Source organism: Convolutriloba macropyga, unplaced genomic scaffold (assembly GCF_964194025.1).
Source record: "Convolutriloba macropyga unplaced genomic scaffold, txConMacr16.3 SCAFFOLD_4363, whole genome shotgun sequence".
Lineage (NCBI taxonomy): Eukaryota > Metazoa > Xenacoelomorpha > Acoela > Convolutidae > Convolutriloba > Convolutriloba macropyga.
Window position 1 is genome coordinate 1 of NW_027451880.1, and position 22,029 is coordinate 22,029.

The 22,029-nt window shown below is 53.0% G+C and overlaps 3 protein-coding genes across 3 annotated transcripts; 1 reads left to right on the forward strand and 2 right to left on the reverse strand.

Annotated features, from left to right (window-relative positions):
• Positions 1-2,315: 2,315 nt before the first annotated feature.
• On the reverse strand, positions 2,316-6,299 carry LOC142357027 (uncharacterized). Its single transcript, XM_075408746.1, has 11 exons — positions 6,153-6,299; positions 5,959-6,075; positions 5,267-5,359; positions 4,959-5,073; positions 4,710-4,786; positions 4,329-4,394; positions 3,907-3,996; positions 3,507-3,673; positions 3,186-3,249; positions 2,967-3,071; positions 2,316-2,633 (listed from the first exon to the last, which is right to left on the reverse strand). The coding sequence occupies exons 1-11, from the start codon at positions 6,297-6,299 to the stop codon at positions 2,496-2,498; spliced, it is 1,179 nt and encodes a 392-aa protein (XP_075264861.1). The 3' UTR covers positions 2,316-2,495.
• A 4,783-nt stretch (positions 6,300-11,082) lies between these two features.
• Positions 11,083-13,001, forward strand: LOC142357028 (uncharacterized). Its single transcript, XM_075408747.1, has 4 exons — positions 11,083-11,449; positions 11,615-11,862; positions 11,959-12,126; positions 12,230-13,001. The coding sequence occupies exons 1-4, from the start codon at positions 11,083-11,085 to the stop codon at positions 12,602-12,604; spliced, it is 1,158 nt and encodes a 385-aa protein (XP_075264862.1). The 3' UTR covers positions 12,605-13,001.
• A 3,096-nt stretch (positions 13,002-16,097) lies between these two features.
• Positions 16,098-18,351, reverse strand: LOC142357029 (uncharacterized). The gene is made up of 8 exons (XM_075408748.1): positions 18,229-18,351; positions 17,810-18,160; positions 17,310-17,447; positions 17,112-17,222; positions 16,787-17,017; positions 16,590-16,712; positions 16,392-16,455; positions 16,098-16,210 (listed from the first exon to the last, which is right to left on the reverse strand). Exons 1-8 carry the CDS (start codon positions 18,349-18,351, stop codon positions 16,149-16,151), a joined length of 1,203 nt encoding a protein of 400 aa, XP_075264863.1. The 3' UTR covers positions 16,098-16,148.
• Positions 18,352-22,029: the final 3,678 nt, after the last annotated feature.

Sequence of the window (22,029 nt, forward strand, 5' to 3'; positions counted from 1 at the left end):
AAAAGAACCCCCGATCGTGTCATATGTCGATTTACTTCGCAAATGTCCATACTCGATAGATCGGGGATCGATCGAAATTCGACATGGATCGCTAGCTATCTCCTACCTGCAGGCTGCAGAGTGCAGACTGCAGTACACGAAGTATCGCTATTATGTCCTTATTAGGTGACTTTCGCAATTCGCAACCGCCCGGGATCCGGATCCGCGTAATGGATCTGCGTAATTTCCCGGCCTAATTCTCCGAGTACACAACGAAATACCGGGATACATCGCGGAACATCCGGATTGATACTAGTTTTCATACTCGTAATCCAAATTATGTGACGTACAGATTGGAAAATTGAGGATTATGCAAGGATCATTACGCTGGCGCGGTGGCGCCTGGCTAAATACTGTACGAGTTACTACTTACGAGATGCCGGGTTATTCCGGTCATACCTCAACCCAAAACCGCTCCTTACATATGGAGCCGGGTAGTCAGGGTACGTACTTAAGGAAACGCGAAAGTGTACAGTACGGCTAGAATGTAAGGAACCCGTGGAATATACTAGGAATATATTCGGAAACGCAGGAATCGCAGGAATTGCCAGTGTACAGACTACAGTCCTGGGATATAGTCCGAGTCAGGATGACATGGGTGGGCACTGGCCGGCAGTCGGGATCCTGCCGGCCGGCCGGGCGGGGGGAAGGGTGAGGTAGTAGTATATTCTATGTCCGGGAAACGCCAGGCTCTCTGTCTGTCTCTCTCTCTCTCTCTCTCTCTCTCTCTCTCTTTCTGGGAAACGCATCTCAGCACACAACCGGAACCGCGAACCGCAACCGCAACCGTAACGGCAACGGCAGCCGCAACCGTCACCGCGCGTGACGGCGAGCCTAGACGACTTTTCACTTTCGCGCGAGGCTAAGTACCACCTTACTGCAGGTGTACTTTCGGGAGTCCCGATTTCAAAAGTGAACTATGGTTCGCATGAATTGTACTCGTACAGTACAGAATTTTGCGTTTATTACGACGGTAAAATGATCGCGAAACAGTACTTGACTAGGACATGGTTGTGCATTTAGTTTGCGAAGCGTACACTTTCGGACCCTGTATTAGACACGATGGGAAGACCAATAGTAATTACACTAGTGAAAAGGCCACATTCATGCTACCCATTCGATGCAGGTGCTTTCAATCTGCATTTTTTCCTCTAGGCGCGTCTGCATTGGATGCCGCGGTGACCCGCGGCAAGCCGCGGAGCGTTTTTGTGTACTACACGTAGAGTTAGACAATTCGTGTACAACTGTACCGTGTACAATTAAATTGCTTTTTTGCGCAGGGTACCCTACGTAGCCCGCGTAACCTACGTCGCCGAACCCGCTCCTAAATAGGAAGTTTTCGTAGAAATCATGGTATCCCCTATTATTTGTAGTACGAGCCTGGTTACCCGGGGTTATAATACTGCTAGCTTTAATTAAACGTGTACATAATAGTAGTAGGTATTATTCTCTGGAGATAGCCATACATACACTTCCCGCTTCCCCGCTACTCGCTACTCGTACTCACTCTGACTGCATATCATGGATCTGGCGACTGGACACTGGACAGATATCTCCTACTCGTACTGTACACAGTGTAGAGATACTCGTACTGTAGCTGTAGGTAGGTAGGCTCATAGATAGGCTGTAGATCTAGCCGGCGACAGAGCCCGCGCCGCGTAGGCTACGAGCCTACGACCCTACCCTCTCTCTAGAGAGGTGACACAGTCACGTATTAATTATTATACGGGTACAAGCGGTATAAATAAAAGTAGCCGGACGCAGGGAATTACGTCCGGGAATTACGTAGGGATACGAATTAATTACATCCGGGAAATTCGTCTAGAGTACGTACGAGTACAGTGATGTGTGACGTTTTTTATTTGATGCTGAACTCTGTTATTTATTGCAGGTTTGACTGTCAAGGTGCATATCTTTCACCCAGTACGGAGACAACGTCTGCACCAACATGGGTGCCCATCCTGCTTGTGGCCACCACGCGCCTTGCTTGTCCTAATCTGACTAGCGACATCAAAACATGCAGCGGCCAATGTGGCTGCCCCCATCTTACTGGGGACAGATAATAGCCAGCGTATGTTATGCACTGGGGAATGACCGCGGGTGCACACATGGCCAGAAGCACCGAATTGCCAGCTTACAAGGATTGCTTCCCGACATCCAAGGAGCGAAGCGGCGCGGAGCGCTGGGGGAGCAGATTGTATTGTGCCTTCTCAACATGTGAACGACCTTAGGCATATGCATCTAAAGCTGCTGTGCAACAAGCACTCCTTGTCCACACGGGTACGAGCGCCTTCCGTCACTTTGGTTGTGCAATTCAAACTCAAGAAAACTTGGGAAGCGCAATTGTCATGGTGTCAGCCTTAGGAAGAAGCGCTAGGCCTGCTCCTGGGCTGTATGGGAACTTTCACTGTCTTAATGCATCGGCATGCATCGCTTGCCGTATTCTCAAGGCAGGCCTATGCTGCCGCTGCGGGGTCCTTAGCGATCTCAATGTTGTCCAGCAGCCGCACGCTGCCAAACTTGGCAGCAATGGCGATAATGGTGTCCTGAGGCCCAAAGGCGTCCACTGGGTTGAGGTTCTCGGCATGGCAAATCTGCAAGCATGCAGCCCAGGAGTGCACTTCCCGTCATAACGAGGCGGCCTCACGCAAACGGAGGTGCCCCTCGAAGCTCACGCAAACGAAGGTGCATCCGCCTCCGAGTGCCCTTCCCTGTTCAATTTGATACCTCCACGCAGGGCTCTCTCTCTCTCTCTCTCTCTCTCTCTCTCTCTCTCCCTCTGTTGCCTCCCCTCTGCCCCATCCTCCCGCACTCCAGGGCTTCTCTTCGCCATGTCCATCCCTCATGGGATACATCGCCTGTGCCAGTGCAGAGGCCGAGTAGGCGTAGTTTGACAGGGAACTGAGTGCAGGCACACAGGACAGCACCTCCACGTAGTCAACAGTCCCGCCCGCCTCGCTTATCATGTTGACAATCTTGGTTCGGATCGTGGGCGCCTCCGTCACCCCTTCGGCAACCGCAGCCTGCGCCCACTGTGACCGCACAGCAAGTGGGGAACGCTGGTCAGGCTCTCAGGTGCCAAAGGAGGCCACAGCTGGGATGTGGCGGTGGTGGCGCGGAAGCATGAGCAACAACAGACGGTTCACCTTGAGGCCCTTGCTGATCGAGAGAGCCCGCTTGCGTTCATCTGGGGTCAGGCGCACGTTTCGACTGCACCCGAACCACGTAGTCAGCCTATTGCCTTCAGCTGAGCACATGTGAGTTGAGCATAGGTATACATATTCCCCTCATTCCCCCCCTTCCAGGGTTGCTCTCCTTGCCTCGCTATCCCACCCTGCCAACACACCCTTTAATCACTGTTCAGTTCCTTTCGCAAGACTAATCTTTGCCCCCCCCCCCCCCCCCCCCGCCTCGCGCCCCAGCAGGCTCCACACACACACACACACACACACACACACAGTGCAAACGAGATAGCGGCGGGTACGGAGGCATGGTTCGGAGTGGCTTGATATCTGGCCGGGAGGCACTGGGGATGGAGAAGGAGATGGGCCGGACACCTGCTCATGGCAATCCCATCCTCCTCGCGCTTGAGGGGCATGCCGATAATCTCGATGTCGAAGTCGAGGTCCCGCACCTGTCACAGCCATCGAATCAGTCAGGAGGACACTGTCGCATGCCAAAGCTCAGATTCCGCTGCGAGTCCCTTCCCAGCTCCCACGTCTAAAGCCCGGGCCACCAGGTCCGTGCACGCGCGGGGGCCGGGGGGGGGGGGGGGGGGGGGGCTTGAACGGCAAATACTGAGATGACAGTGCCGTGGTGGAGAAGAGGCAGACCCTTGCGAAAGGCTGTGCGGCAACGCAGGCTTACCATCCTGGAGATTATGCGCCACTGCTGGTAGTCCTTCCGGCCAAACACAGCGACATCAGGCTCGACAATGTGGAACAGCTTCGTGCAGATCTGCAAGTGCAAGCAGCATGAAGGATGCGTGAATGGACAGAAAAGAAAAGGGGATCAGAAGAGAAGGTAGGATTCTCTGGGTAAGGGGGCCGTAGAGTAAGAACAAACGGACCGGGCGGGGGGAAGATGGGATTCAGAGGTGGCTGAAGGACAGAGAGTGCTCGTGCAAGCAGACATGAGCGGCACAACATAGCCCTGCAATGACTCCTTATGCAGGCTACAGCCACTCACAGGCCTCGGCTGGTTTGAACTTGTCTGCATCAGAAGAGGACAACTCGGTCACATGGCAACATTCGTGGAGAGGGGGGGGGGGGGGGGGATTGTGAATTCACCGTTGCTACCCCCCGGAAGAAGTGTGGGCGTGTGATTCCACAGAGTCCCTTTTGCAGCTCCTCCACCTGCAAGTGGATTGTCAGGAAGCATGAGGATGGTGAAGGGATACAAATGTTGCAGACAAGCACAGATTAGCCTTGGCTCCATGCACGGCACCTTGTGCGCGCGATCCTGGCACAGTGGGAGGGAGAGGGAGGGAGGGGAGAGGGGAGATAACAGTGAGACGGAGGGAGAAGGTGGGGTTGGATGAGGGTTGGGAATTTGGGTAGCGCATACAAATGAAGCACGTTGAGCGAGTGCAGGAAGGAACAGGGCTGCCCTTGGTCCTGTCAAACTTCCCGGCAGAAAATGTGCCTGTCTGGCAGACATGGGATGCTCACCTGGACAAAGGTCTCGTGAGCTCCAGGAGTATGGCCGTCCTGCCCTACGACAAAACTTGTAGATGCCTGCGTCGGTGCTGTGGAGGGAGAGAAATAGTGAGCAGTATCGGTCATCGAAAGGCTGGAAAGATGTGGAGTGTGTCGGAGGGTGGAAAGCGGGCGATCTGAGCGGCCAACCCAGACAACAGCTTTGAACGGATGGCAGCACCCCGGGTTCATAGCGTGGTGAGGGGCTGGGGCCGCTCCTACCAGGCGTGTATAGGCTTGGTGGCTCAAACGCAACATCGACTCCCACGGCCCTCAGCTTCTCGCGGTCGCCTTCAACGTCTCGCGGGTAAGCATCAAAGTCTTCCCCCACACGGAACTGAGAATTGTTGTCACCCCAGCCCAGAACAGAGAAACTCTTAGCAACGCCTCGGCTCGGCATTGGCGCAAGGAAGCATAATAATCCTCGCGTCCATTGGCATGCGGTGCAAGAAAGGCCTCAACATGACCGGCGGGAAGTGTCAATGGCAGTAAAGCATTGGCTGCTGAAAGGTGAGACCCAATTGGCTCACCTGTGTGGGGTTGACGTAGATAGAGACCACAACCACATCTGCGCACTTTCTGGCGCTCTCCACCAGGGACAGGTGCCCCGCGTGAAGGTATCCCTGGCAAGTTCACGGCCAAGAAAACATGCGGGTGAGTTGCGGCTTCCTCTGTGACTGCGGGGATTTGTATGATGTTTGCGAGGAGCGAGCTGGCAAGGGGCAACACAGGGAATCTGCACACAAGACAGGGTATGGTACTAGGGGTACAGTACACATGGGGATGAGCCAGCTGCGTTGGAGAAGGAGCCATGGTGTGGGGTGCAGACAGCCAGGAACTGCAACTTGGCTTGTCTTCTACGAAGCAAGCATGGCCAAATGCCAAGGCTGATGATGCCGCTTGCAAAGGTGCATGGTGGTATATATGGGGCTAAGGAGCAGAGGGCCGACAGATGGTGGGATGGGGAGTAGGGCTGGTGAAAATGAGGAGAGCTGGGGAAAATGAGGAGGATAGCCGAGCATGCGGCGATAGGGGGGGAGGGGGGTCGGGTTTGTGACGGGATGGTGGCGAGGTAGGATGGGATGGGTAGAAGAAGGAGAGACAGCAGAACATATCAGGGCCCCCGCCTGGGGAAGGCCAGAATGCAACGTCATTCGAAAGAGAAGGGTGGTGCGTCGAAGTGGCTGTGGGCTGCATCTGCCTGGACCCCTAGTTCACGCACCATCGTTGGGACCAGTGCAACCTTCTTGCCATCACACGCTTGCAGGCTCGACTGAACTCCCGCATTGCACGGCGCTCTGTGATGACCGCGAGCTCGCTCATGGCGGGCGATACTGATCTGAAATGGCTGTGCCGTTGACCTAACTACCTCTGAGTGTTTTTTGCTCCCCGGCAAGTGTATCAGAGAGCACAAACTGTGATGCCAACACAGGCAGATGCCTCTGGCGGTACTGCTGGAGGGTGATCTTGATCCAGCCTGTGGATCAGGGACTGCGATTGCCCTGTGTGCGGTGTGCCCCTCAGTTGCGGAGTTTGATGGTAGGCCCGGAGGCTGTGGACCATATCAGCTATGACCGATGTCAGGTGGCAGCGCTACAGTTCTCTATGCAGGTGCGCCGGGGGGGGGGGGGGGGGGGGGGGTGGAGAATCTGGGCTCTGGAGCTACCGCGTACTGTACACTGCAGTGCCAAGTAGAGGGATATACAGTATACTTGCACTGACCTGGTGCATAAATTGCCAGCGCTGCGCGTCGGGGCTGCCTGCTGGGTGGTAGAGATAGTTGGTCCTACAGTAGTAATATACTGTGCTTGGTACTCGTAGAGTAGGGCCTACCCCACCTAGGGTAGGATGGATGCCGAATCTCAAAAAAACTTGTCCAAAGAGAGGGGGGGGGGGGGGGGGGGGGGGGAACTGAAGGGGGACCTAAACCAGACAGGTCAGTCATCGTGGCCTACTCGTGATTTTTTTTTTTGTTTTTCACCCCCGGGGAGGAAGGCCTAGTCGTGATATGTCAAATGTCAAATGATCAAAGCTACATTTTTTTTTAACACCCCCAGGTGACGGGAGAAATTAAATGCTGTTTTCGAAATCCGGCAAAGTACTACGAGTACTAAGATTCCGTGGCCCATGTACAGTGTATACAGTATATATGCCTTATGAGTAGTACGTTTCAACTGAGAAACGACGTTTCGGAATTTAACGAACACCGTTTCATCAGAAGCTGACTCAACATCGCCGATGTAGCACGCAACAATTTAAAAAATTAAAGGGTAGGGTAGGTGCCTAAGTAGGGTACTTCTTGCGCGTACCGCGTACGCCACAAGCTAACACGTAGGTACGTAGGCAGTAGGCACCAGTACCGGTACTTTAGTCTTGACTGATGTTAGTTTATACTTTATAGAGATCTAACGTACTACTCCAACGTACTACTGCAGTACGAGTATTTTATAATGAACTACAAAGAGGAAAGTCTTCCTAATAATGCTCGTATTGTATGAGTACGGGATGCCACAGGTATCCTTAATTATATAATTAGGTAGTTAGTAGTAGGGTAGGTACTAGGTACCTACCCTACCAATCTGGTATGCAAGGATAATAAATAACATAGTAGGCACCAGTCGATCAGGTGAATATCCATTATCCGGTGACCCGCCCCGAATACAGCAGAATATTAGCAGATGCCTCCTGATATAGTGGGTACGTGGGTAGGAGATACATGGTACATGTAATTAAATTGATACTAGCTAGTACTACTATAATAAATAATGTTATCTACTATTATATCTCTATTAGTAGTAGTAGACTCTAGTAGTAGGAGGTAATCCTTATTAATTAAAAGTGAAATGGTGTCAGTTTGTATGTTTGTATGTTTGTATGTATGTTTGTATGTTTGTATGTATGTTTGTATGTTTGTATGTTTGTCACGTTCAGCTTAATATTGTAATAATTAAGTAGGCCGGGCCGGAGGCCCGGCCGGGCCGGAGGCCCGGGAAGGTCCGTGTCCGTGCGTGCGCCACTTGTATTATTTATTGATGCTACAGTACGACAGGCTACGAGTATCCCCTACTATTATTTATAAATTATGGATATGGACTATTATTATGGTACCCTTATTACCCTACTAGCGTACACGGTACATGTGTCGCACATGTGCATGTACACTGTACCCTACGTACTACATTGACCATTGTTACGTAGGGTAGGGTAGGTACGTTGTTACGTTAATTTAGGAATATTGTTACCGGGCTACAGAACTTGCAGGGCCGGATAGGGGATACCGGTACTATACGAGTACGAGTACGAGTAGGGTACATGCATGATCGATCCGCGGCGAGCACCATCCGCAGCCGGCAGCCTCTAGAGAGAGCTCGCCCAAATACAGGTTGCCCTCGTACGTCTACCCTACCCTACCTACATAGGATACCTCACCCTACCTACATAGGATACCTCAGGAACCCAGTCATGACTCAAGATCCACAATCCAGAATTTTATCACCCGAGTCCCGACACCCTCGTTCCCGACTGCACTCTGCAGATATTTCTGCAGCCAGGACTGGCCAGGAGCAATGTGATTCTTCGCATGACTTTCGCAAACCACGGACTCAACGGTCCCTAATCAGTAATCCATATGACATGTGCTGACGTGTACAGTGTATGCTGCCAAACCGACTTCACACGGGACATATTAGCCATTAGGGCAACATAACGTACAGTCCGGTTAGGATACACTCGTGCAGCTCACACTACAATACCGAATACAATATCATAGCTCGGAGGCCATGATAGCATCAGTATACTATTACGGATACGGTAGTCGCGAATTTAATTCCGCCCACTTGCTCTGTTCCAAATTCCTACTATGTGTAGTACGAGTACTACACCTGGCATACCTCTATATAGTATATATACTCGTACACCTAGCTAGCTACCCTCTAGAGCTAGAGGGTACCCTACCAGTCCTACAGTACCACACGTAAGGAGTCCGTACGAGAGTCGCTACTTGTACCCTACACGCGGATGACGGATACGGGATATGGATTAAATATATGGACAAGCCAAGCTGCCGTTGTCAAAATGTGTGTCTGAGTGTATGCAGGTGGGCGCTAGCCAGTTAGGCTGAAGTGATTGTTACATCGTATCGTGTTGTTCAGGTTGTCTGGTTGTCAGGATGTCAGGTTGTGTATACAGGGTCAGTTCAGCTATATTTATAGAAGTCAGGTCTAGGAGATGTGGGATGGCTGGTAGGAGAGTGTGTGTGTCGCGTGGTGTGGTGTATTAGCGCGTAACTTCACGGTAGCTGGTACGAAGGTTTACGCAGGGGTACAGCCGTAGAGTTTACATTCTGACACCCCCGCTCGGCTGTAGCACGAGTAAACCGCGGAGTATCGGCGTAGGTGGTACGTTTTTCAGGGAATTCGAAAATGATAGGGTACGCGAGTATTGGGTGAATGGGTGTACGTTGGGGGAGTATTGGGTGTACAGGGGTACGTTCGAGACTTCTGTGGTGAATGATGGGCAGATGTGAGGGAAAGACGAAAAAGGAGTGGGGAGTGTAGACGTTGAGCGAGAAGAGAGCGTTTGCTGAGTCGAGTGTCGACGATCGTTGCGTTTAGCGATGAACGTGGCCAGAGAGAGAGGCCAGGGCTGTTGGAGTCGTTGCCAGAGTCGGCGATGGTAAGCGAGGTTGAGCGAGGTTGAGCGATGGTGCGTTTCCGCAGGATGAGCGAGTATAGAGCGGGTCGGTCCAGTTTCAGTCCAGAATGTCCAAGTCCGTCCAGATGGAATGTCCAGGTGTCGGTCGGTCCAGCGAAGTCCGGGTCGTGTCTGTCCAGAAGGGAAGTCCAGGTAGTGTCCGCAAGGGAAGTCCAGGTCTTGTCCAGGATGTCCAGACAGTGTCCAGAATGTTCAGTTCAGAATGACGGCAGCGGAAGATCAAGAGGTCCAGGCGTCAGAGGTTCAGGTAGAAGAAAGTATCGATCCTGTGACGTTAGCATAGCTAGGAAGACCCAGGGGGCCGTCCAGGTGGTTGAGAGTCCATAGCGACAGTGTCTTGTAGGCGAGTCATCAGTTCTCAGGATAAATCCAGGGATAAACCTGCTCCGAAGCCATGTCAAAATGTGTGTCTGAGTGTATGCAGGTGGGCGCTAGCCAGTTAGGCTGAAGTGATTGTTACATCGTATCGTGTTGTTCAGGTTGTCTGGTTGTCAGGATGTCAGGTTGTGTATACAGGGTCAGTTCAGCTATATTTATAGAAGTCAGGTCTAGGAGATGTGGGATGGCTGGTAGGAGAGTGTGTGTGTCGCGTGGTGTGGTGTATTAGCGCGTAACTTCACGGTAGCTGGTACGAAGGTTTACGCAGGGGTACAGCCGTAGAGTTTACATTCTGACAGCCGTCTCCGCGTCTGGCCGGCCGCCCGGCCGGGTCCGGCCGTGGGGATCTAAAAAACATCTGAACTGTGGAGGCTGTAGGTACAGGTACCCTACCTACCTACTCGTACTGTAGTTTGTCAAACTCTCCCGGGGGTGAAAAAAAAACAGTCTGCCAAACCAGGCAGGGTCCGTGGTCAATAGTCAATACCTGTCAATAATAATATATTTAGGTTAGGTAGTAGGCCCCTACGTACTGCTAGTCCCTAATAGTGCCCACAAGTATCTCCTACCTCCTACCGAGATACCTACCGAAAAGTACCTAGTGGAGTAGGAGATACCTTCCTCCATACTCGTACTCGTACAGTACTCGTAGTCCATCCAGATTCCAGCCCAGCCGAGAAACCGGCCGGGAGGCTCCGGCGGATGGCTGGCACGCAGAGTCGCAGACAGCCCAATGCCGCCAGCCAGGCCTGGTAGCGCTATATTATAGATCGCGTTCGATCACTCGGGCATGCCCCCTCACACCTTCGAGCATAACCTTGCATGCTTCCGTCACTCACTGGCACTTGCTGTAGTGGGTGATTTTGACATTAGACTCGCATTCAACTGTGGGATCGACGTTTTTGGCACGCTCATTTCTCTCCACAACACAGTCCTCCAACTCGCCTGGTTGTCCTTGCTTCGGTGTTTGACGCGCATTCCCTGGTAAGGGGGCACTAAACTCAGCAGAAACCAGATCGGGACAGCACCAGGCCAGGCTCTGACGCCAGTCGGAGTTCCGCAGCCGGGAACGTGCCACAGGACCTCGGCGCCTTTACAACAGCAACCGCGGCGCCATCCATAGTCTCTTGCTTCCGCTTGTGGAAGTTTGAGTCTCTGCGGGGTTTGGCTACCTTTGATCTCGTCGTGCACTCGCAGACTGGAGTTTTTGAACGTACCCAGGACTGTTCCACCAGTCTCAACGCGTCTTGAGATAATGTCAGCAGCAGATGTGCTTGACCTCCAAGCTGCCGTGGTGAACCTGTCCTTATCCTCGGACAGGACGTCGCCTAGTGTCGACTGGGACCAGGAGAACCGGGACCCGGTCTCGCTGGAGCGGCCCGGGTCTTTCCAGTCTTGGCTCAACCATGTCAACAACGACGACCGCGAAGTTGACGCCGGTCCAGCCTCTCCACAGCGGCCCGCGCTCTCCTCCGCGCCGTCCCTCCTCAACACCCCGCCCAGAAGGCAATATGACGTCAGCCCCTTCCGAACACCTGGCAGCGACGTCTCATCCTTCGATCGGTTTCATGGTGTCCTCCCCCCACGTTCCGCCGGCACTCGGGCGTCTCCTGCCCCGTCATGTAAGACGCCCCTGTTTCAACCCTGACCAAACCCTATGCATTCCACTGCACTGATCCACCAGGCTCCTGTCACGTTTCCCTGCAGTCTGCCCAAACCACCTCGCGGTCTGCCCAGTGCTTTGCGGAATGTATATGTGCTGACTGTTCTGGTCTAATTTGCTGCAGCTGGCAAGTATGTTCCGCCCCGGCTTCGCAAGCAGCAGTGCACTGCACCCTCCCCGGAGTCAGTCTCGTCCCGGTTCACTCCGCCGGTCAGCCCCCTGACGGGTCCGTCCTCGCCGCTGGATAGCTCCCCCCCCAGCGCCTTTTCTCTTCGAAGCCCCTGTCTGCCGCCCACCGGCCGTAATGATCCTCGCCTTGGCGACCGGTACACTACTCCTCGCAAGGGCTTCTCTCCTTTTCAAACCTCTCAGGTATGCACTCCCAGGTGCCACTTACCAAAAACAGACCCGCTTGTCAAACTTGCTGCACCCTGCACGCCGGCCTCTAACACCGCTGTCTTGCTCCAGGCTGACAACCTATTGAACAGCGAGCCATCCACTCCTGCCTCTGTTTCTTCGTGCTACAAGGAATCAGTGACCCCGTCAAGTGACCGCGGATATTCATACCACCGGGGAGGCAGTGGCACTGTCACTCCGACCACTAGAACTCCCACCGCGGCCTCGAAGTCCCATAAGGTCCGTCTACCGCACCCGACTTTGCCGCAGAACACGAAGTGATTCTGTACCCTGAAATTTCCCAAGCATTGAACCAACTCATTGGTTGTTTCGGAACTTGCAGAGTGCCCCTACGACTCCAGAAGCTGCGTTGTTGCACTACAACCCTGACTTGAGCAGGACAGCAGTGAAGCGAATCATACATGATGCCAAGAACCCCAGCATGACATTCAACCAGAAGAAGCATCGCAGTCCCTCCCACCTCAGGCGCTCTGAACGCAGGCAGCAGGAGAGGGCAGCCAAAGAAGGCAGTTATGGGACACCTACAGTTGACAAGGAGAACTTGCCAGAGAACTACGCAGACCCATGGGAGGAGAACACCAAGAGTGTCTCCAGTAAGGCTCCTCCTGCACCTAAGGTTCTGCAGAGAGAGGTGGTCAAGCCCTCGCTCGTGCTGACCTTTGAACCGTCGACCACAAAGGCCAAGACCATGCGCTAGGCTATCGGATTGAGTCCACAATGCTTACTGAGTCATGCGCCACTTTGTCATGGCTTGTGCGATTTGACGAGAAGAATCTTCAGACATTTCGTGCACAAGGCCATAATGACCGCCACCGAACCATCGGACCATGTTCATTCCAATTCAGATTTTCACCCATGCTGGAATCCTTCGAATAAGTCACTAAGCGTTTACGGCTAACCGATAGGTCTGCCTCACGCTGAGCCACTTGTTCCTAGCTATCGCCAGAGGGTTGGGTGGCACTTGTTGTACATACATATATATACTTTTGTTGAAACACTGTGGGCCCTCAGTTCCTTCGTATATACTACACACTCATTTGATTTGCTTCAATATTTGTTGTCATACCTAGATAGTGTATTGAGCTTTGAGCTTACCTTGCCGATTGTTGAAGGATAGCTACATGCTTGTAATACTTGATTTATCCTCACGCCTCCAACACTGGCAGTACCGTATCTGCTATGGTCTGGTCAGTAGTCAATACCAACTTCATGATATGTGACATCTTGTGCATGCACCGGGATGTACCTTCTGATTGCACAGCCTGTGTTACTCGAATTGTTTAACAGCAGGATAGGTGTCGGCATGCACATCACGACTGCTGCCGCACCATGTCTTCCTGCGCATGAACCACTACCACAAGCCATGAACAGCTTCCTCATTGCCGGTGCATGTGAGCAGATACCCTAGGGCCAGCGCAACGCGCTCTTTTCATACATAGAGATTGCTTCCTTTGGCCATGGCAATCAGGCGTAATGACTGCTTCGTGCATGACGGTGATGTCCTGCAGTTGCCATGATTTATCTCGTGACAACGCAACAGCAGGAGCGCAACTTGCCTCCCCCAGGCAAAGCGTTCGAAGAATGTAGCTGACATCTCCAGCACTGCCATGCTCGACAGCTGCTCGAGGATGCAACCTGCCGCGGCAGACTGAACTATTCTATGACTAGCGGTGAGGTGGACATCCATCAAGCAGTGGTCAGCCCACCCAAGAGGTTCAAGTGCGCCTTGCGCGCAGAGCTGCTGTAGGCTCAAAACCTCAGCTTCTCATCGAACGCGGGCGAAGGGTTGCTGGGAAAGGACATGTCAACTGTCAAAAGATGGCGGAGGTGATCTGTGAGCATGGAGACGCCGGCGCTGGTCAAATTGTCCCCGCTAAATCACATCTTCCGTCTGACAACTTCAGGTATCAGAGCTGCACCAACGGCAGCAGCCACTTCAGATCAGCATCTGCCAGAGAATGGCAGGGAATGGAATTAAGCATCCTCAGCTGTGAGGCGAACCGCCCCAGCACCTGCAGGTTCCGGACATCTGTGCCGCTGAGCCATAGAGACACCATCCTTTCAGCAGGAAGAACAGCAACGCCCTCACTGGCTGAGCGACACCCGTGTAAGAGACGTGAACGGGCTGAGAGCTCGCATACCGGCATCAGTCAGCCTGTCGCAGCCACCAAGGTCAATGGACTTGAGGCGAGACATATGCACTGGGGATAAGCAAGTGCGTCATCTGTGATGCCGCTGCTGTAGGCACTGCTGGAGTCGAGCTCACTAATGGAGGGAAGCTGCGAGATGGCTTGAAGGCCACGGGAGTGGATGCGGGAGCACCCGATCAAAGATAGCTTGGTGAGCCGTGAGTCTGGTCAGATGCTTCAAGTCCTGTATCCCATCGTCGCGAATATCATACGCATGAAGTAAAACTCTAGCGCGGTCAGGGAAGTGGTGGAAAATTTGCAGCGCCGCTCACATGGCACAGGGTGCGCGTGATCAAAGATAGGATCAGGCCAGCTCAGGACAATGACTGCTGTATAGCGCCATCGATCCCAGGTGATGTCGATTCATACATGATTGATGACCAGCCTTGCCACTTGCATCGACACAGCAGTCATATACACGGTGCAGCCAGGGATGTCACCAGTTGTTCACCATGCAGTGATCAATAGCATGAAGGAAATGAATAGTAATCAGTGGTAATTTTTCAAATGAAAATGTGAGAAAGTGTGAAGGACAGGAGACCAGATGGGTGCATTGGCCGGCGCCAGATTGCAGCGTACAGGAAAATGCTCAGCGTTGCACTTGGCGATATGGCAGCGCTGCAGAGTAAGCTATTGCAAATTGCCCGGACCGTATTTTATGTGCACCAAAGCTGTAAAATGAAATACTCCCTTGTCATTTATGTTGACGTCAGAATGGAGGAAGGGATGCCGGCCATGTGCACCCAGTTGAACTTGGCTTGGGTCGTACAATGACTGCTCGCAAATGGACGCGCCCATGGTTGTTTGAATCTTGCAAAGGATGGCTTGCAGACACACCCAAGTCACATGCTACAGGCCTAATTCACGCACGTTGCATGATTGCAGCGAGGCGCCCGAAGAACGTACACGAGCATGTGGGCCTGTCACGCTTGTTCCAGCACGAGCTAGTCAATGCATCATCAGTGGCCTGTCAGCGCATGGCTTTATCCCATAATTTCAGCCTCATACTCGTACTTCTGTGCAGCAATACGAAACGTCAATTAACCCAACTGCATTTCTTACATCGCTTGAACAGGAGCAATTCAATCATATTCCTACAACGTTGCGGTCATTTGCACTCTTCTTGCTATAGCGAATAATGAGTTTGTCCAAAATCGATCGAACTATACTGCAACCCCAGGCCATTCAAGCTAGTCTCCCCGTCAGCATGTGTTAGGCCAGCAGGTGGCTTTGCTGAAGCCCAACACATGTTTCTTGCAGAAGAGCAAACTGATGTAAACAGCGAGCTACGTACATCATGCTTGCACACAGATGCATTCCTACAGCTGGGTGTGGGGCAGCACCGTGCTTGCAGCCTGGACACATCGGGTCCTGGTTGGGATATGGTGTGTTCGATTATGCAGGCCAATGGTACCCATTCCCTCTACCCTAATGCATGATGATGATTCAGACCTGCATGTGCCATGAAGTAGTCCGGTAGCATTGCTGGTCCTCTGCAGTCAAGAACAGTGAATGTGCCGGGTTATGCATGCAGGTTCACATGCTCGAGTCATTGCCCTGTGGGTCAGCCTTATGTGCAACCTCTTTGATTCCTGTGAGCGGCCCCAGCTGATGAGGGGCGACCCAGGCCTGTGCATGAGCCGGTGGGTGCCACATCGCTCCGGAGCTGACTGCGGTGTTGCATGTCTCCATTTGATGTACAATCCATTTTCTAAGCAAAGGCGACTGCCCGTGCATGGCACGAATGATCCCAAAGTCGGCCTTGATGCTGCCGCCCCGGAATTCACCAGCGCCAAAGTGCAACCCACTGCGGTTGAAGCGAGCGCCCGGAATTTGTTTTGGGGCATGAGCTGAGAGCTTACACCCATCATAGCTGCGAAGGAGATTTGGCATCGCAAATGGGGTCCTCGCATGCGGGCAGTTCAAAATCACCACATCATCATCCACATCTTCCTGCGGTGAAATGTGCTGCAATAAAGGCTGCGATGAGCACATGTGGATTGAAGAATCTGGTTACACTGCTTGAAGTTACAGGCACACAGGGCTATTGGTTCATTCTTGCTTGGGCACCTCGAACTTGGACGGGGCATCCAGCATGTTGTGGCACGTCATACCTGGCATCACATTGCAGAGTACGAGAGTAGTGAGGTATAACTCAGCGAGAAATGTAAAAGCAATTGCCGACACGGGGGGGGAGCAGGCACTTGGGAAGCACTGCAGCAGCCTCCCAAGGGAGTCTCCAACTAGAAAACGTGAGACAGGTGGCCCTGATGATTTGCCGGGCAGCATCCTTACCAAGAAGGACCGCCACGAGGACGATGAGGAGAATAATGGCTGCTTCGATTGCATACACGAATGCCTGTGGAAAATGGGGCACAAACAAACACAGAGACGTCAACCTTGCTCAACTCGTGCAGAGCCTGTGGCAGGCAAAGGGAGGCTCGTGCTGCTGTTCATTGGCATGGGCAGGATGGCCCAACGGCCGACACACACCATGCACTCGCCGTCGCACTTCTTCTGCACTTGTTCCATCATCACCCTGGCCGAGGGGCGCGAAGGCGATGGCTGTGACATGTACATCACCATGTTGGGGCGCTCCAGACTGTCCAGCTCGGCCTGAGGAAAGCACTCTTCAGCAAGCTGTGTATGATTGCAAGGCGTGGCCGAAAAACTCCAGCAGACACACTCACCGTAAGGGATGCGAACATGTCCATTTCCTCGGTGACGTCCCCAGCAGTGTCAGCGCACACTAGCAGCACGTGCGTTGAGTTAGCAGTCAGCCCTTTGACAGCAGCAGCCAACCCGTCCTTTGACAGAGGGGAAGGCGATTCAGGAGAGCATGGCCCAACTAAGTCCAGCTGAGCGCCCTCAATGGCATTTGTGGCGGCAGAAAAGCTCTGCAGTAGGGATGCTGAGCCCGCCTGCCAGTGCAAAGCAATTGCAGAGTCAGCCAACATGAACCTCTGAGAGAGCAGGGCGGCACTGGCACTGGTGAGGGCAATTGTGCTGCATTACCTTGAAATCCACATGGGGAACTGACAGAGAGGAGGAAGCAGAGGACAGCGCATTCTGCAGGGGCCGAAGCTCCTGTGTGTCGCTAAGCTTCGCCAGATCACTTGTCTGCAGCTATGGGCAGCGGGCAGATACAGCAGGGTCAGGACAGAAACCTAGCAGCCCACACGCATTGGAAAAGGCAAGGCGGTGGCACCCTACCTTGCTGCCCAGGAAGACGGTGAGAACCTCTGGTTTGCTATCCACCTCTGGATTCACAAACAGCGATGTATCACTGCTTGGCTTGCCGCCTAGAAGCGCTTGGATAAAGTCACCTCCCCAGAACTCGGCAGCTCGCACCTATGCAACGGCCGTGCGAATCAGGGGCTCAGCCAGGAGAATGCAGAGTGACTGCCTGTACATGCCTGAATCTCAACATTTTCGACACTGGCTGACAGACTGTTCGCTTCCCATAAGGAGAGGAGCATAGCGAGAGGGGTATGCCACCAAAGTCCTGTGGCGATGCTTCGCTAGGCTGCCGACGATGCGACAGAGAGCATAAAGCTGATCTCACTCCCTTCTGCATTTGGACAGGCCATCATGTGGCAAGTGCCAGGAGTGCTTTCCAAAATCCAGATAGAGGTCCCTTTCGAAGGTATGGTGCTCAGGTAAAGGAAGGAACGATATTCACCGGGGGGGGGGGGGGGGGGGGGGGTACTTGCCTCGTACGTGACCCTTGACGTCTCGCCCGTCCTGCCGCACTTCAGGTGGTTGGTGTTGCCCCACACGAATGCAGGAGCAGTCCAGGGTTGCATAGAGGAGGCGCATGCTGCAAGTGCCAGGACAAGAAGCAGGCCTGCAGCCTGTGACCTACCGCCCATCTCGAGGGGTTTAGGAGTGAGCGGCCCTGGGTGGAGCGGCTGACCGAGTGGCTGACCGGGAGGGTCTCGGCCAGAGATCCCTAACGTGCTCACCTCTAGCGACGATGACCGGCCTTCCCACGAATCCTCAGAGCTTCCGACAGTCGGAGCTGTCTTGCCCAGCTTGTAGGCTGTTGTGGAAGCTTGACCGCCCTCGGCACGAGGGTTGATCCGTCAAGGGAGATCGTTCGCCGCTCACTGCGCTCAATACCTAGCTGTACTTTGGCCGGGGCACGCAGGAATCGGCCGGTGCATACAGCAGTGCAGACTGCAGACTGCAGAGTGGGGCCTTCGTTTGGCCGGGTTCCCGCGTGGCAGCGCACTCGTCTCGCGCGCACTCTCATATTTCGAGAGCACACGTCATTACTCTCAGAGTTGTATCGTGTAGATTTCGTTTATATGTCGTACCGGGATGGGAGTCGGAAATCAGATTACATCTTGCATGCAGCGCGGCATGCTTGTGCGACATGTGTGCGCGTACATTGCGACAATACTTGTAGTAGTACGAGTGGCACCGGCCGTATGCGCATGCATACATGTACAATATATGCTTGATTCTCCAGGTCGAGGAGCGCGGGTATAAGAAACATCGATCAGAATGGAAGATAAAGCCCTGGCCGATTTACATCAGTAAGGCGAGAATTTGAAATACATACTCGTACTCGTAGTCATACGAGGGGATTTGTTAAAAAGCCAGCCAGGAGACTCACGAGACTGGAGCCACTACAGTAGCTGCCCAAGGCAATACGGACCTTCAACCGACAAGCATGAGGGCACACGCGCATACATATATATCCGATGGAATGTGTAAACATGCCCACTAGCTGAGATTGGAAAGCTACTGTGGCCTAGCTGGATTTCGTGGGACAGTGATTACATGTGCTATACAGATACACTGCAATTGTCAGTGGACAGCAGTAGCTATACAGGACTGTGATCCGGTGATGGCCAGCAAAAGACACACCAGTTTCAGCTCCGCGTACACCGGTGTACATACCAGTGCATATCTCCACGATCTTCAGCAGAAGATTACTAAGCAAGAGGCACTCCAAGATGCATGCGTGCACATGCAGCGGGGCGGGCTGGGGCGGCCGGGCTGCTGCCGGCTGCCATCTTGGCATCAGCAGTTGTGAAACTTCGATGAGTGAGGTGCAGGTGGAGAGCTGGCTAGGGCGCTGCAAACTCTAACTCACCTGTCCTCAATATAATGGTACTGTATATGATTACACCATGGACCATATCACCATACAGGGCTATGTGTCAAATCAGGGTCATGCCTGTGAGTATGCCTCATGGCTGTGCAACGTCCCAGATGAACACACGCACCTCGCCACCTTCTGGGTTTGGCCCAAGGAACTCCTCTCGCAGCTGCAAGACAGGTGAGGCACAGCAAACATTTCAGGCCAAGGTGTTGACTTGAGTTTGAATCTATCCTGCATTCATTGGTCGACCTACTGAAAGAAGTGTGTATTCAAGATGTTCACTGGCATCGTTGGAAGAGGTGTGGCAGAACGATGATAGAAACTGCATGGGACATTACTGCAGATCGGCCTCCAACTCCTGGACCGCAGCTGCCGCCCTCCAGTGATCCTCTTTCCCCAAGCTGTTCCCCATGCAACGTCTCAGTTTCTGATTCATTCTAGACTTTGCCAGGGTAGTGTGTACTGTATAGATTGAATGAAAGGAACATGGGTGGTGCGCGGCAGTGATCCACATCGCGATTGTGGCCATGGTGCATTGTGAATACGGCAGGCAGTGCTTGACATGCCCCGCTAGGCTGTGCGCGCCCACCTGGAAACCATCCTTCTCACGTAGCTGTTTGTTCACAGTGACAACAGTGGAGCCTGGAGACAAAACCTTCCGGAGGAATGGAGATACCTTCAGGCAGTCCTCATTGGGCGGAGGCAGGCACTGAAACTTTGTTGCATACATGAAGACAACGCACTCCCCGCTTCCTCCAGTTGCCTGTTGTAAAGGTTGCCATAGTCATTACTACACAATCAAGATCAAAATCAGACGTTGGAATCAAATTACGTATACGCTCGCCATGCACCGGAGCAAGAATTCAGACTCTGCGCCCCATTCACATGTCAGGCTGCTGAAGGATGAGATGAGATGGGATGGGGATGGGGATTGGGATTGGGAGAGAGCGGGCGGGGGGGGGGGGGGGGGGGGGCATGGGCTCACTTATGACAGGGCCAGGCATGCACATTTGCTATGCCGAATTGACTTGAGCCCACCTGCTCTAGGGAGGTATACATGTCCAGCTGGAGGAACCGGCACTGGTTCATGAGGCTGAGCCCCAGGCCTGTGTTCTCGGCCGACTGTGATGCAGCAATGTCATAGGCAGCGCAAGCCATGTGGTGCAGCTCGGGCACTATCTCCACTCCTACGCATTCTGCCCACTTCCATCCTGCACAGTAGATTGTTTTCAAGAACTTAGAGCAGTGCTGGTCGGCGTGATGCATATGCCCAACGAGCTCTATCCCATGTGCCACTCCACAAGATGGATGTGGTACGAGCAGTACACCTCCCCATTGTTGATTGCGGACGGGGGTGACTATGAGAGATGGCAGTCACCTGAAGCCGCTGCAAGCACGAGCTGACCTCGTCCCGATCCAACGTCGATGAAGGACATCGTCTGGCAAGGAGCGAGCTTGTCCAGCAGAGCACAGAACAGGGCAAGGCTGAACTCTCCATAGATAAGTTCCTCACATTCATCATCAAGATGTCCATCCAGCTTCTCTTCATCCTCAGCTGCTTTCTCAAGCACCTGTGGCATTACAATCACGTAAGCATCAGTCAGAGTGCAGCAATTCATCGGCATATCCCGGCTAACAGGCTGTTAGCGTGTGCGTAGCATGAATGATGGAGAGAGGGCGAGTTTTGGAAAGGGGAGGATGGTAGAATGGGCTAGCTAAATCCGTAGATTGAAAACCGAACCAATGAAGCAGGGCGGCATGAGGATGAGAGAGGAGAGCTTACCTCGCCGTAATCTATACATTCATAGAGGTCGGAAATCCATTCTGCAGCGATATCCGCGTGCGCTTCTTGGGAATCTGATATCGGCAGTTGGTTCGCGCTGCCCGGGGAGACGCCCGCCGCCGACAGGCCCCATCTGTGTTGTCTACTCGCCAGCGGCCCTTGACGAATCCGTGAGGTCTGCCGATCAGGGCAGTTGGTGGGCGGCGGACAGACTACGTTCTGCCCGCACCTAAATCCAAGGGAGACAGCAGATGGCGGTGTCAGGTGTGGCGCTCCTTTGTCAAGGGCCGCTGCGGATAGCCTGCGGCTTTGAGCCACACGGCAGCCTCCCATGGTCGGGACACGGTATTAACAAGAGGTAATGCTCAGATACTATTGGGTGACAAGAAGAGGCAACACAAGCTCTCACTCGGTCCCGGGGGGGTATGTCTTCTCTTGTTTGCAGTTTCCCATGCCTGCACAACTACATGCACCATTCATGGTATATTCTTGCGCGATCGAAGTACAGTACATTGTACGGTACTTCCCACGTATATGTACAGAGTACTAGCTGTAACTAAGCGAACTGCTACTCGTAGTAGTATAGATAGTAGTACCAGGAGGAGTTTCTCTTGTAGCTGGCGAAGAAGGATCCTGAACATACCCACGAGAACTAGGGTAGGGTACTTATACGCAAGTAGAACGAGTGTATGTATGGGTATATGAAGACGTACTATCAACTAGTAATTTATCTTTGCAGAGATATATGTTTAGATGGTTACATGTGGGTACTCCTAGGTAGGTACCTCCAGAGGGGGTAAGTCATAGGAGATATCCTTATTCATATGTCTTTATATTTTAAGAATATATATTGCTTCTACTCGTTTTCACCGAGATACCTATCCTTGGTACCCTATCTCTGAACAGTGAACGGAAGGCTGCACACACCTTTCCTCACACAAGGGCCATCGTCCACGTATCGCACACCTGCAGTAGGTACAGTTGCTGCTACTGTCGATAACATCAGGATATCGAGCTGACGAGCTCCTGACTGCAGC

What these genes read in the sequence shown, in the direction of transcription:
- LOC142357028 (XM_075408747.1), top strand. Translation starts at nt 11,083, where the DNA reads ATGTCAGCAGCAGATGTGCTTGACCTCCAAGCTGCCGTGGTGAACCTG. An exon ending in CTCCTTTTCAAACCTCTCAG is followed by an intron (nt 11,863 to 11,958) that starts GTATGCACTCCC and finishes GTCTTGCTCCAG; the next exon opens with GCTGACAACCTATTGAACAG. An exon ending in CGGCCTCGAAGTCCCATAAG is followed by an intron (nt 12,127 to 12,229) that starts GTCCGTCTACCG and finishes CGGAACTTGCAG; the next exon opens with AGTGCCCCTACGACTCCAGA.
- LOC142357029 (XM_075408748.1), bottom strand. Translation starts at nt 18,351, where the DNA reads ATGAGAGTGCGCGCGAGACGAGTGCGCTGCCACGCGGGAACCCGGCCA. An exon ending in CGTCAAGGGTCACGTACGAG is followed by an intron (nt 17,448 to 17,809) that starts GCAAGTACCCCC and finishes GCCGTTGCATAG; the next exon opens with GTGCGAGCTGCCGAGTTCTG. An exon ending in CCTCGTGGCGGTCCTTCTTG is followed by an intron (nt 16,211 to 16,391) that starts GTAAGGATGCTG and finishes ATGTGATGCCAG; the next exon opens with GTATGACGTGCCACAACATG.
- LOC142357027 (XM_075408746.1), bottom strand. Translation starts at nt 6,299, where the DNA reads ATGGTCCACAGCCTCCGGGCCTACCATCAAACTCCGCAACTGAGGGGC. An exon ending in TCTACGTCAACCCCACACAG is followed by an intron (nt 5,074 to 5,266) that starts GTGAGCCAATTG and finishes AACAATTCTCAG; the next exon opens with TTCCGTGTGGGGGAAGACTT. An exon ending in GGACTGTTGACTACGTGGAG is followed by an intron (nt 2,634 to 2,966) that starts GTGCTGTCCTGT and finishes GCATGCTTGCAG; the next exon opens with ATTTGCCATGCCGAGAACCT.